Raw genomic sequence first — 14,935 nt, 5'->3', positions numbered from 1 at the left:
TGTTGGAAACACTCAGCAGGCCTGACAGCAGCTGTGAAAAAAAAATCAGAGTTAACATTATGGATACGGTGACCCTTCCTCAGAACTGCTTCAGTTCTGTTTCCCGTTTTTTAACGGTGCACGACACTTTGTTGCAGTACCCTAACAAATTGTTAAAAAATGATTTCCCTTTCCAAATCCATGTTCAATCTGCTTGATTATCTTGAACTTTTCTAAGTTTCTGCTGTAAGATCTTGAATAAAAGCATCTAATGTCTTTCTTCTGGCAAATATTAAGCTAATTGTTTTGTAAATTCCTGTTTTGTGTCTTCTATCCCTTTTAAATAAAAACAGTTACATTCACTAATGTCTATCTAATAGAATTTATCAAAATCCACGGAATATTAAAAATTTAAAACGTAACACATCGACTATCTATCCACTTCTTTTAAGACCGTAGGGAAGAAGTCCACTGAGACCTTGGCATTTGTCAGCTCCCAGATTCAATAATATGTTCTGTATCATTTCTCCCGTGAATGTGATTATCGTGGGTTCCTCCTTTGCTTCCATTTTCCACAGGTACAGCAATTCTGAATGTCACTCTTATCAACCAATAAAGGGCAATGAAAACTAACGCTTCAATACTGATTCCTCAGAGATGCCATGCTGTCATTACCAGCGATGTTGAAAGGATCATCACAGCAATCTCTTGGCCAAAATCCTGAGACAAAAGATACCAAAACAACAGAAAAAGATATTCATCATGCTGTAATGTAGGCAACGTGACAAGCAATTTGTACACAGCAAGCTGCCACAGGTAGCTGTAGTGAATGTAACAAGGCCAGCCAAGTACACTACATAGAAAGCCCAGCAGCATCTCAGGATCACAGATGCTGCTTGGCCTGCTGTGTTCATCCAGCCCCACACTTTATTATCTTGGATTCTCCAGCATCTGCAGTTCCCATTATCACTAGACTACATAGAATATGAGTTCCCAGTTTGGGGCTGCCGACCTGGTCCAATCAGGAAGCACTGGCTGGTATAAACAGGAATGTCATAGGCTCTGTTCACTCTAAGAGTTGGCTGTGAGGAAGCTAGATCATGTCAAGGACATTCGACATGCAAATAAACAGTGATTTGTTGATGGGATATCAGCCTCTGTGGAGTTATTTCAGTAGCAATGTAATAATGACAAGCTAATCTGCCTTTCTGAAGCTGATTTAGCAATGGATACTGAGGATAACTCTGTTCATTATCAAAATACTTCCATGTGATCCTTTGTTATTCATTCGGGCAGCCAAACAGAGTCTCGGAAAGATGACACCTTCAAGGGTGCAGAGTCCTTCAGAATAGCACCAGAGCATCAACCTCGGTTTTAGTGCAAAACGTTGGAAAGGGAAGTTGAAACTTCTTTTAGATGCAACATCATTGTTTAGAGAGCATTTATAATCGTGTTATTGAGGTAAATTACTTTTGAAATGTACAAGGTTAGATATAAACAGTAGATTTTATTAACATATGTTTCTAAATTGTATGTGTGTTCTTTAAGTTTCATAGATCCACTTGTACATGTTACGTATGAGAAAGGACATGATTAAATAAATGATTTTTGGATACCAAGTTTAATTGATATGTTGTTAAAAGGGCAGTCCTATTTGAATGGCCAATCCTCGAGTTATATCAATTTATATTGAATTAATTCATGGAATCAATTCACTAGTTAATCTCATCATTACATTTGTGAGTTTTTCTATAGGTTCATTGCTAATTATAGTTACTGTTTACTCAGCTATATGTTTCCATGAACAATCAAAGAACCTAATGATGGTGAATAAGTTAATACTTCAAAACAATCTGTTTGAGGCAATATTTTCTGTGCAAGCCATTGATACTTGGAACAGATGTTACATTAGTTTAAGCATGACAAGTCATCGGGCTTTTTAATCAATCATATTATTCAGTCATGTGCTCCCCAAATAAAACTCCCAACTTTGAGGCACTTTGACTGCCCCTAGCTCTGATTTTCAAGTCATCATGAACGATCAGTTTTTACCTAAACCAGCTTTTAGGAATTTAGTGAAACATTACCTAACACCTCCCCATTCGTGTTTAGGTAGGCAACACAGTGAGGTGTCCACTACCTTTCACTGATTTGGTTTCGAAGCATTTCTATGAATGCAATACTCTTGTGGATTTTTCCAATTTTTGGGTAATCCATTGGCTCAATGACAACTTGGTATGACATTGCCTCCAGACCACAAAGACATCACTGTGGGTTTATTTTGTATCAGTGATAATGGGAACTGCAGATGCTGGAGAATCCAACATAACAAAGTGTGGAGCTGGATGAACACAGCAGGCCAAGCAGCATCTCAGGAGCACGAAAGCTGATGTTTCAGGCCTAGACCCTTCATCAGAGAGGGGGATGGGGAGAGGGAACTGGAATAAATAGGGAGAGAGGGGAGGCAGATCGAAGATGAATAGAAAACAAGATAGGTAGAGAGGAGAGTATAGGTGAGGAGGTAGGGAGGGGATAGGTCAGTTCAGGGAAGTTGGACAGGTCAAGGAGGCGGGATGAGGTGGTAGGTAAGAAATGGAGGTGTGGCTTGAGGTGGGAGGAAGGGATGGGTGAGAGGAAGAACAGGTTAGGGAAGGAGAGACAGGCTGGGCTGGTTTTGGGATGCAGTACGTGGAGGGGACGAGCTGGGCTGGTTTTGTGATGCAGTGGGGGGAGGGGAAGAACTGGGCTGGTTTTGGGATGCTGGGGGAGGGAAGATTTTGAAGCTTGTGAAGTCCACATTGATACCATTGGGCTGCAGGGTTCCCAAGCGGAATATGAGTTGCTGTTCCTGCAATCCGACCCCACCACCCAAGACATTTTTCCATCCCCACCCTTGTCTGCTTTCCGGAGAGACCACTCTCTCCGCGACTCCCTTGTTCGCTCCACACTGCCCTCCAACCCCACCACACGTGGCACCTTCCCCTGCAACCGCAGGAAGTGCTACACTTGCCCCCACACCTCCTCCCTCACCCCCATCCCAGGCCCCAGGATGACCTTCCATATCAAACAGTTGTTCACCTGCACATCTGCCAATGTGGTATACTGCATCCATTGCACCCGGTGTGGCTTCCTCTACATTGGGGAAACCAAGCGGAAGCTTGGGGACCGCTTTGCAGAACACCTCCACTCTGTTTGCAACAAACAACTGCACCTCCCAGTTGCGAACCATTTCAACTCCCCCCCTATTCCCCAGACGACATGTCCATCATGGACCTCCTGCAGTGCCACAATGATGCCACCCGAAGGTTGCAGGAGCAGCAACTCATATTCCGCTTGGGAACCCTGCAGCCCAATGATATCAACGTGGACTTCACGAGCTTCAAAATCTCCCCTTCCCCTACTGCATCCCAAAACCAGCCCAGCCTGTCCCTGCTTCCCTCACCTGTTTTTCCTCTCACCCATCCCTCCCTCCCACCTCAAGCCGCACCTCCATCTCCTACCTACCACCTCATCCCACCTCCTTGACCTGTCCGTCTTCCCTGGACTGACCTATCTCCTCCCTACCTCCCCACCTATACTCTCCTCTCCACCTATCTTCTTTTCTCTCCATCTTCGGTCTGCCTCCCCCTCTCTCCCTATTTATTCCAGAACCCTCTCCCCATCCCCCTCTCTGATGAAGGGTCTAGGCCCGAAACATCAGCTTTTGTGCTCCTGAGGTTTTACTGTGGGTTTATTGTTTGTCTGTTGTTACAGTGGTCCAGAGGAATCCTTCCTACCATGATTGTCAAAAAATGAATGATTTCGGGTTCTTTTCTGTGTGATTTTGAGATGATCATAATTCAGCAATCAATGGAGATGCAGTCAACAGTCTGCATCTCCAATTGGTGAAACTGTCATTCAAAGAGATGGGCAGAATTCTTATCACGAGGAGGATAGTTACACTGCATTTGTACAATTTATTGAGAATTGTCGTGTTCCTTTCACAACTTGCAAGATTCGCTATCTTACTATTAAGGACTGAAATGGTGCGAACTGTGCTGGAACTAACTAATGATTCTTTTCCTGAAGAAGAGTCAAACGAGGCCAACAAGATGCTAACAGATATAATATCCATACCAGAATAGCTCTTTGTGGCTGACTGGGATAGTAGATTACCGATCTAAGCAAGTACTGAGGATGCCAGCGCAGTGTTGAGATATTTCCTTCAGAGTTTCGCACCATTAAATTCATAGAGAAGGTTTCCTTGGCAGTTGAGGACACAGACCACATCCATGACAGAATTGAACTTGTATTCAATGTGTTTTACCGGGTCCTTCATAATGCTTTCCCAGAAAACCTTCAAGTCTTTGACAGAGTCTGCATAAATGAGGACAAAGATATACACAATGCTTTGAACTTGCCAGGCAGCAAATAGCCAGCTTGGTGATACTCTGGATATTATTATTGAACATTCTATGGTGCTGATTAGTGCTACCTTTAGAGAAGCCTGTTCTGTCTTTATCTCACCTGGGACATCACAGTGCAGAGACAAATTCCTGTGATGTTTAGAGCAGTGTTGATGATGAGTGGCCATCTTGGTTTATTGATAGGAATTTCAAGGGTAAATTATCTGTAATTATGTAAAGCTGTCAGCTGCTGTGTCAGAGGGATAGAGCAAAATAATCTTGTAAGCAGGAGGGAAAACAGAAATTTGCTAATTCCTTGAAAGGATTTCAATTCAATAATTGGAATACTGTAGATGTGTGAATTAATGCATGTTGTCTTATATTCCATAAACATAGTGCCATTTTGATACAGTAGCACTGTCGGTTCAAGTACATGAGGGGAGCATTACATTCAAACATGCATTTTCCTAAAAATTCTAGAAACTTGGTTTCCAAATTTGTGCTGATTTCTTGCAATTCTGAATAAAGATCAATGGCCTGAAGTATTGTGATGGTCCAGTTATTCTAAACAGGGTCAGAAACACTGTTTTAAGTCTAGTTGGGCTAAAACATACATATTTACCTTTGATCAGTTCTGTCCTGGAATTTCTTGGACAGGAGCCTCCTTGTATGAGACAGTGGAGACCAATCCAGCAGTAGGGAGAATCAGTTAGGAAACCATGCCCTGTTTACAACGTGTTGCATTTTGTAGTCTCAAGGTTCTTCAGGTGTTCCGACAGCAGCTGAGAGTGGTTAAGATGGCACATATGGTGTTGGAGAGTGGAGAGTGGAGGGGGTAGGGGCATGTGTGCCAATTTGTTAAGAGGTTAGGATACTAGGTGGTTGAAGACATTGAGTGGCTGGTGGGTGACAGCGTCAGTGGGTAAGGGGTTAGGGTACCAGGTGGGTAGGGTCTAATGCACCAGGTTGGTGGAAGATTAGGGTGTCGTTGCGTAAAGGATTAGTGCAACAGTTGAGTTTGGCATTGTGGTAGCAGATGGAAGGTCGAGGTAGGATGGCTGACACATGAGGGAATTGGAGTACCATGTGGGTGAGGGGTCAGGAAGGGAGATAAGTGAGATCCTTTGGTATCAGGGAAATAGATGAGTGCTTAGGGTAGGTCAAAGTGTTGAGAAAAGAGCTAGTATCAGGTCCAGTTGGGTTGAATTGTGCTGGTGGTTTTGTCTTGGGAGACAGGCAGATGTTGGGTATGTGTACTTTTATATGGGTTAGTGGTGAGTCAGTGGTTCAGTTTAATAGTTGCCCAGGAATTAGAATAGGTTTTTAATCTTGTAACTTTCCCATTATGCATATTTAAAATGAATAAGAGCCCTCTAAAATTGACAATTATAAGCGACCTTTTCAGAGAGTTTCAGATGCGGGGTAATTAGCCGAAGAAAATTTCTATTTCCTCCCATAGAATCAGCTGCATTTTGGGATTTTCACACAGTTCCATGTGCAGTTCTATCGACTTTACAGAAACAACAACTGGCCATTGAAATTTCTGTGCCCTTCACTGTTTTCTCTCTCCATAGATGCTGTCTAATCTCTGGAGTGTTTCCAGCAATTTTTTGTTTTTAATTTCAGATTTTCAACATACAGTACACTAAATTCTAATTTAGAATCATTTTTAACTTTTTAAAAAATTTTAAAACAGTTTCTGAAATGCTATTTTGTAATGAAACAGTTGAAGGAAGCGAACAATTCATTCTGCTATTCAGAGGAACGTTAGTTGTAGATCAGTTTTATTATATGTACAAGACTGAGCTACAATGATAATTTAGCTTTTTTCAATTTATCAGAGCATTTCATAAGATAAAGTATACTATTCAGTCATTGCTGTCCTTGAACGATTAAGCGTGATAGTCAATATCATTTGACATTTTATATCTTTGTGGGTTTTCAATCTCGTAATATCATCCAGCAAATATTTAGCACAGCTGGGTATAGTGTTTAGTGATGTTTATACTTTCTCTAGAAAATCATTTGGCTGTTTTAGCAGCAGAGTGGAGTAATAGGATGATTATGTGCAGAAGATCCGCGGTGCCAGAATGGGATAGGCTCAGTGCAGCAGCTGATCTTTACTTGTCCTTCTTCACAGCGGCAATATTACAGGCGTAACTAACATGATTCTTATAAATTACTTTCACATACTTCACTGTTTCAGTACAGAATTCCTTTAACTCTGGAGTATAGTGTTGTATTTATAGAAAGCTGTACTTCAGAAGGCAATATTAAGATTACAATCACAAATAGCTCTCTTTTGACCTATTTTGGTATTGGTGATTGAGGGAGAAATATTGGTCAAAAAATGAGAGCAATCCTCTGTCTTTCAATGAATTCTGTTGTATATTGGCATATTGTACATCTATCTGGTGTACATCTTGAACTTAACTCAGTCAGAAAGATAGAATCTCCAACAGAGTGGCAGTCTCTCAATTCTTCATTGAAGTGTTAGTTCAAATTGCATGCTGCAATTCTGAAGTAGGGTTCAATGTAACAGTCTTCAGATATCTACGTGTGTTTGATATTATTGAACCAAGCTGTTGTATGGAATATAAGTGAACTATTTTCAAGTCAATGTCAATGTTGTTCTCGTGCTGACCGTTCCCTGGAGAAGTATCTTCTGTTTTGATGGTTCACTAGTCATGAGGAAAGCACTATATGGGCAAACAATATTGGAGTGTATGCACATCCTGCCTTGTCACTCACTGACGAACAATGAAAAGAAACCAATTTTTTGCCTTTCTCCCATTCACTATTTTCTTAATCTTGTTTTTTTTCTGCACAACTGTCCTTTCTGCATTAGCCAATTAGCACATAATCATTGCAGAGTCAGATGCTTGTAAGGACTGGCCAATTCCTCCAGAATATTCTGAAATATGAAGTATTTCAGGTGCAACTTCCTGCAAACTTGAAGAAAACAGAATTACTGCCACTTAGCAGCTCATTTCACTGAGCTGAGTACAGCTTCTGGGCTGTAAACTTACAAATGTCATCTGGATGGAACATTGTTCAGAAAATAGGAATTTACAGCAGCTGAATTGATTGAAATCGGGATAGAAAAGGTCTTGGATTTTCACTGAACAGGAAATATTAATCAGGCATTGTATAATTAGCACTGACATCACTTTTTTTTATTATTCTCCAGCTCCGCCAACTGTGAGCATCATGCACTCTGGTCAAGCATGTAACATAGAAGAAGAAAGATATACAGAAAGAGTGTACACAATTCGGGAAGGAGAAACCTTGGAGCTAACCTGCCTTGTTAGAGGTCACCCTCGACCACAGGTGAATCCAAAATCCTTTTCCAACTGAAGTTACCAATACGTCTTCTTCACTTTGTTACGCAGTTATTTTATTAATTTGATTTTACACAATGAACAATTAAAATATTAATATATTCCTTGCAAATATAAGTTATGAGGCACTTAATGCAATGGGTTGATGTTGGTCTTTCAGTTCAATGCTTGCAGAGAAATACAATGAAACTGCCCGTCTGCTAAGTGTTTAGCTTGACAATGAGCTACTTCAATCCTGTGGCCAGTAGAAATAGGACATTTCGTGAAACATACCTGATTTGCTTCTTATTGGCTCTGCAAATTTGCAACTTAATTGTGGTCATAAAATTGCTGCTGGGAAAAATGGGAACAAATGTTTCTCTCATGACATCAGGAGTGCTCTCCTCATGTTGGAGCTGGGACAGATTAATGGGGGACCAGAGTTGTTAGACTGAATTGTCATAACTTACAGATATCTCTGCTATAAAGTCTGTTTCATTAACGTGAATCGGCTGTAACACAATTGATTAATAGCGGATACCCTTTGGATAACGCAAACTTTGTCCTGTACAGGTATAGCAATTTCTGTATAACACGATTTTCTATCGCAACTTTCTGTTGTGCAGTTTTCTATAACACAAGATCACCCAAGAACGCAACTATTGTGTTATAGGAGAACTACCTGTATTTGAGTGTATTGGTTTTGGTGCATTGGGTGGAAAAATATATGGCACTAACATCATTCTGAGGTACAAGAAAGTAAAAATTAAGATAAGTGTATCACAAAACATCTTCCAATTTGCTTGCTGGTGTTTTTATCAGCATATTTCCACCTTAGCCATCACTCTGGATTGCCTTCAGTCTGACGTATGCAGTGATTCATAATCTGTCTATACCTCTACGGTGCGTAGTACTCTATTTTCTCTGATTGAAAATGCACTTGTCAAACACATTGCAACTCATTTGCACTTTTGACAGGTAGAGTTGGCACTGGCACCATTTTCAAATTAAAAAAAAAAATTTCCTCACCATGTGCATATCTGAAAGCATTCTCTTCCAAATCAAAACCATTGTGAATAAAAATGAAAGACATGCACATATAGGATCAGATTTTCATATATCAGGCCAACTTTAATAATGGAGGACAATCTGTTGAAGCGCAGCATTTTCTTTGAATCATTCACAGGATGAGGGCATTGTTCTCTAGGCCAGCATTTATTGCCCTAATTGTTTAAGAGTCAACCACATTTCTGTGGGCCTAGAGTCACGTGCTGGCCAGACCAGGTAATGTCCTTCCCTAAAGGTCATTAGCAAATTAGATAGATTCTTCCAACAATCAACAATGGATTCATGGTCATTGTAAGACTCTTAATGCCAGACTTTTTAAATTGAATTCAAGTTACACCATCTTTCATGTTAGGATATGAATCTAGGTCCCCAGGATATTACCTTGGTCCCTGGATTAATAGCCTAGCGATAATATCACTAGGCCATCACCTCCCCTTGTACTGACAGGTTCTATTTCTGACTGCAGGGAGAATAGATGGGGGATAACAATCACATGAGTGAGGAACTCAAACTCAGCAAGGCTGTTTTAAATTAATATCAAATTCAAATATTTTCACAGTTCATATTTTGATTGACAGTTTTAAGAGACTTTTACAACATGATCTGTCTCTGATGTGATTTGTGAATAGAAGTTGGATTTGACAACAGATTGACCACTTGTAGAAATATGACATTTTTGAATGAATTTCATGATTGGGAGTTTTTCAGTATCAAATGATTATGAGTGAGAGTTTAATTAGATTGTAGGAATTTGAATTCCTTTCTCAAATCTCCAAGGGATGATAAATACTGGTTCATTGACCTCTGGGGGCATGGGTTTGGGTAGGGATTTAAGAGTCACATTTACAGGCTTAAGGCCTTTTATACAACTGAGCCAAAGCTTCAGAGCAGGGTTTGCAAATCAGCTTGGCTTTACTCTCACATATCTGTGTGGCCACCTCCAAAACACTTTCTGGGTAGGGGAAGTCTGCTGAGCTGGTCAATGTTCCAAATTGAATTTCCTGTCTTGAATAAAAATACTTAAAAGAAATGTTTGTAGAATCCCTACATTCGGCCCAACAAGTCCACACCAACCCTCAAAGCATCCCACCCAGACCCATCCCATATAACCCTCCTAATCTACATATCCCTGAACACTACGGACAATTTAGCGTGGCCAATCCACATAGCCTGTACATATTTGGACTATGGGAGGAAACTGGAGCATCCAGAGGAAACCCACGCAGGTACGGGGAGAATGTACAAATTCCACACAGACAGTTGTCCGAGGGTGGAATTGAACCTGGGTCCCTGGTGCTGTGAGGCAGCAGTTCTACACAACCTACTGCTCCTAGTAGACTTTAGACAGATGTCAATGGAACAGTCAGATAAGGGCCCCCACCAATCCCCTACTGAAAACACATTGGGTGGGGGCATTAAAGATCCAGCTCCAAATGTTCAAGATTTTCTACAGTCTCTATGGCCACTTTAAAAGTTACCCCATTATTATAATGATTGGAGATTAGGGAACCTTTTCAGTTTATGTACCGACAAATTTCAGGTAGAAGTCAATAAAATACAAGAATCCTTAGTGATGAGAGTGATTTGAGTTAATTGTTTTGAAAGATTTAATTTTGTTTCCTAGCAAATGAAGCCAGTTTCAATTAGATATGCTTTAAGTTTCAATAATAGCATATGTAGACTAAGTTCATCCAGCAAAGAACATTCTCTCTCACCCTCAGCCAAGGAATATTTGCAACAGCTGGAAGCACTGGAAAATTTGACGTGCCATAAAAAATTACCAACCATTTTCTAAACAGAGCAGTAAATAATTAGGGATAATGAAAAAAAACAGTTATTTAAACATATAGCAATTCAGCTAATAAACTGGGAGAAGGCCCAACTTATGCTGCAGGCTCAACAACATTCATGCAATTATTTAAAATTTATCTGTTAAATCTTCTCTGGTGATAAAGTGTGCCTCAGAAATATTTTTCTTGTCAAACACAAAAATCATTAAGGATATTTTTTCATCAAATAGTTAACAGACCATAATATGCTCTTAAAGCTTTAACTGAAGTCACAGAAGAGACAAAGCGATTTTGACCTTGTCTGATCCAATGCTTCATTAACCCCATCCTTATATTTAAATATCATTTTTTCCACTCAGAAGAATTATGAAAGAAAATTGCACTCTGTAACTAAAAAAGAAACTTGTAAAGAATGTCTTTCTAATATCCACTTAAAATTCTTTTTGTTCATTACTTAAATTTGTGACCTTCTTGACCAATTTGATTGGCCAGTAAAAACAATTTAGTTGGCCTACCATGATCATGATTGGTCGCCACTTAACATATTTTGCTGACCTGAAAGAGGTCTAACTTCACAAGTTCCTTCTGCTAACTATAATTCTGATTATAAGAACATAAAAACCAGGAGCAGGTGGAGGCCATCTGGTCCTTTGAGCCTGCTCCGGCATTCAAGAGAAAGGTAACGGGGAAGTACAACGAGATCTAGGTGTTCTTGTACATCAGTCAATGAAAGCAAGCATGCAGGTACAGCAGGCAGTGAAGAAAGCTAATGTCATGCTGGCCTTCATAACAAGAGCAATTGAGTATAGGAGCAAAGAGGTCCTTCTGCAGCTGTACAGGGCCCTGGGTGAGACAGCATCTGGAATATTGTGTGCAGTTTTGGTCTCCAAATTTGAGGAAGGACATTCTTGCTATTGAGGGAGTGCAGTGTAGGTTCACAAGGTCAATTCCTGGAATGGCGGGACTATCAAATGTTGAAAGATTGGAGCAACTGGACTCTGATTGAGATGTATAAGATTTTTAAGGGATTGGACACTGTGGAGGCAGGGGGCATGTTTCCGCTGATGGGTGAGTCCAGAACCAGAGGAAACGGTTTAAAAATAAGAGGTAGGCCATTTAGAACAGAGCTGAGGAAAAACTTCTTCACCCAGAGAGTGGTGAATATACGGAATGCTTTGCCCCAGATGGCAGTGGAGGCCAAGTCTCTGGATACTTTCAAGAAAGAGATGGATAGAGCTCTTAAAGATAGTGGAATCAAGGGTTATAGGGATAAGGCAGGAACAGGATACTGATTGTCAATGATCATCCATGATCATAATGAATGGTGGTGCTGGCTCTAAGGGCTGAATGGCCTACTCCAGCACCTATTGTCTATTGTCTATTGTCAGTTGTCAATAAGATCATGGCTGATCTTTCTGTAGCCTCAATTTCACTTACCCACCCTTGCACCATAATCCTGTTCCTTCACTGTTCAAAACATTATCTATTTTAGATTGAAAAACATTCAATGAGGAAGCCTCATATACTTCATTGGGTAGGAAATTTCATAGATTCACAGCACTTTGGGTGAAGAAGTTCGTCTTCATTTCAGTCCTAAATCAGCTCCCCCCCAATTTTGAGGCTATGCCCTCTTCTAGTTTGATCCACCAGTGGAAACATCTTCCCTGCTTCTATCCTATATATTCCCTTCATAATTTTGATAAAATCCCCCCTCATTCTTCTAAATTCTGATGAATATAATCCCAGCCTACTCAGTCTCTCCTCATTAGCCAGCCCCCTCAACTCCAAAATCAACCTAACCAATCTCCTCTGCTTCCCCTCCAGTGCTAGTACACCCTTTCTCACACAAGGAGACCAAAATGCACCCAGTACTCCAGGTGTGGCCTCACCAGTTGCAACATAACCTCCCTAATTTCAAACTCAATCCCTCTAGCAATGAAGCACAAAATTCCATTTGCCTTCTTAATTACCCATTGTACCTGCAAAATAACCTTCTGCGAATCATGCACAAGGACACCAAGGTTGTAGGTAGCAAGAACGGCAGATGCCGGAGTCAGAGATAGCATAGTGTGGAGCTGGAGGAACACAGCAGGCCAGGCAGCATCAAAGGGGTAGGAAAGATGACACTTCGGTTCGGAAACATTTTTTGACACCCAGGTCCCTCTGCACAGCAGCACACTGCAAGTTTTTTTAACTATTTAAAAAATGGACCTTTTAACTGTTATTCTGACCAAAATAAATGACTTTACACTTTTCAATGTTGTACTCCATCTGCCAGACCTTTGCCCACTCACTTAAACTATTTATATCCATCTACAAACTTTCAAAGTACTCTGCACACTTTGCTCTACCACTTATCTCAGTGTAATCTACAAACTTTGACACACTGCACATTGTCCCCAACTCCAAATCATCCATGTATATTATAAACAATTATGGTCACAACCCTGATCCCTGAGGCAAACCACTAGTCTCTGATGGCCAACCAGAAAATCACTCATTTATCCCTATTCTTTGCTTCCTGTTAGTTAAACAATCCATGCTAATAATTACCTGTAATGCCATACACCTTTGTCTTATGCAGCAGCCTTTTGTGTGGCACCTTGCCAAATGCCTTTTGGAAATCCAGATATATCACATCTACTGGGTCCCCAGTGTCCACTGCACTCATAATGTCTTCATAGAATGCTAGTAAATTAGTCAAGCATGACCTGCCCTTCATGAACCCATACTGCATCTGCCAAATGGGGCAAAGTCTATCTAGATATTTTGTTATTTCTTCCCTGATGATAGATTCAAGCATTTTCCCCACTACAGAAGTTAACCAAATTATAATTCCTCATCATTTGCCTACCTTTTGTTTTGAACAGTGGCATCACTTTGGCTGTTTTCCAATCTGCTGTAACTGTCCCGGAGTCCAGTGAATTTTGGAAAATTACCATGAGTCCATTTGCTATTACTCCCACAATCTCTTTTAGTACCCTGGGATACATTCTATTAGGGCCAGGAGACTTCACTACTTTTAGTTCCGTAGCTTGCACAACATGACCTCTCTCTTGATAATGATTGTGTCTAGTTTCTCACCTACCTTGGTCTCTTTGTCATCAATTACTGGTAAGTTATTCGTGTCCTCCACTATGAATACTGACTCAAAATACCTGTTCAATGCCTCAGCTATTTCCTCATTTCCCATTAGTAAACCCCACTTCCCATCCTCTGAAGGACCAATGTTTACCTGAGCCACTCTTTTTCATTTTATATGTTTTTGGAAACTTCTGCTATTTCTTTTTATATTCTGAACTAGTTTACTCTTAGAATCTACCTTACTTTTCTTTATAGCGTTTTTTTGTGGCTTCCTGTAAATCTTTTCCCAGTCTTCTAGTTTCACACTGGTCTTTACCACTTTGTATGCTTTATCTTTCAGTTTGTCTCCCTTATTTCCTTAGACTTCCATGGCTAATTAACCCTTTTCTTATAGTCCGACCTTTTTATTGGCACATGCTTTTGTTGAGCACTTTGAAAAATTGTGTTGAAAGTCCTCCACTGTTCTTCAACTGTCCCACCATAAAGTCTGCTTCCAGTCTACTTTAGTCAACTTCTCCCTCATTCTGTTGTGGTCTCCTTTGTTCAAGCACAGGACTCTGACATTGGATTTTATCTTCTCACTTTCCATCTGTATTCTAAATTCAACCATACTGTGGTTGCTTCTTCCTAGAGTATCCCTAACTATGAGATCATTAGTGATTCCTGTTTCATTACACAGGGCCAGATCTAAGATAGCTTGCTCCCTCACCGATTCCATTACATACTGTGCAAGAAAACTACAGCAGATACGTTCAATGAACTCCTCCTCAAGGCTGCCTTGACTGACCTGGTTAAACTAATCAACATGTAGATTAATTCCCTTGTGATAATTGCTGCGCCATTTTTACAGGCATTATTTATTTCTTTGTTTATTGCCTGCCACAATGCAATGTTATTCTTTGGCGGCCTATAGACTATGCTTATCAGTGGTTTTCTCTTCTTAGAATTTCTAATTTGCACCAAAATTGATTCAACCTTATTCTTCATACAACCTATATCATCTCTCATTTACAGCCCTGATGTCGTCCTTAAATATCAGAGCTACACCAACCCTCTTACCTTTCTGTCTGTCCTTCCGAACAGTCTGAAATCCCTGGATGTTTAATTCCCAGTCGTTATCATCCTGCAACCATGTATCTGTATGGCTACACAATGCTAGCCATTCGCATTAATTTGTGCTGTTAACTCACCTATCTTGTTTTGAATGCTACAAGAATTCAGGTAAAGTGCTTTTATGCTAGTTTATGTACCTTCTTTTGGAATTCTGACAACTGTATTAATAATATCTCCTGAGCTTTCCTTCCTTTTG

At 40.4% G+C, this 14,935-nt stretch overlaps 1 protein-coding gene across 2 annotated transcripts in view; it reads left to right on the top strand.

The window, feature by feature from the left end:
* mdga2a (MAM domain containing glycosylphosphatidylinositol anchor 2a) overlaps positions 1-14,935 on the top strand; it is an 871,663-nt gene that overhangs the window by 242,286 nt on the left and 614,442 nt on the right. For both annotated transcript variants that reach the window (XM_048538415.2, XM_048538414.2), the window contains exon 2: positions 7,555-7,694. In XM_048538415.2, coding sequence (XP_048394372.1) covers positions 7,555-7,694 — 140 coding nt within the window. The remainder of the gene's footprint in view (positions 1-7,554; positions 7,695-14,935) is intronic.

The sequence above is a fragment of the Stegostoma tigrinum genome, chromosome 10, assembly GCF_030684315.1.
Source record: "Stegostoma tigrinum isolate sSteTig4 chromosome 10, sSteTig4.hap1, whole genome shotgun sequence".
Classification (NCBI taxonomy): domain Eukaryota; kingdom Metazoa; phylum Chordata; class Chondrichthyes; order Orectolobiformes; family Stegostomatidae; genus Stegostoma; species Stegostoma tigrinum.
The sequence above is the reverse complement of the archived record's forward strand: the minus strand, read 5'-3'. Positions and strand labels throughout refer to the sequence as shown.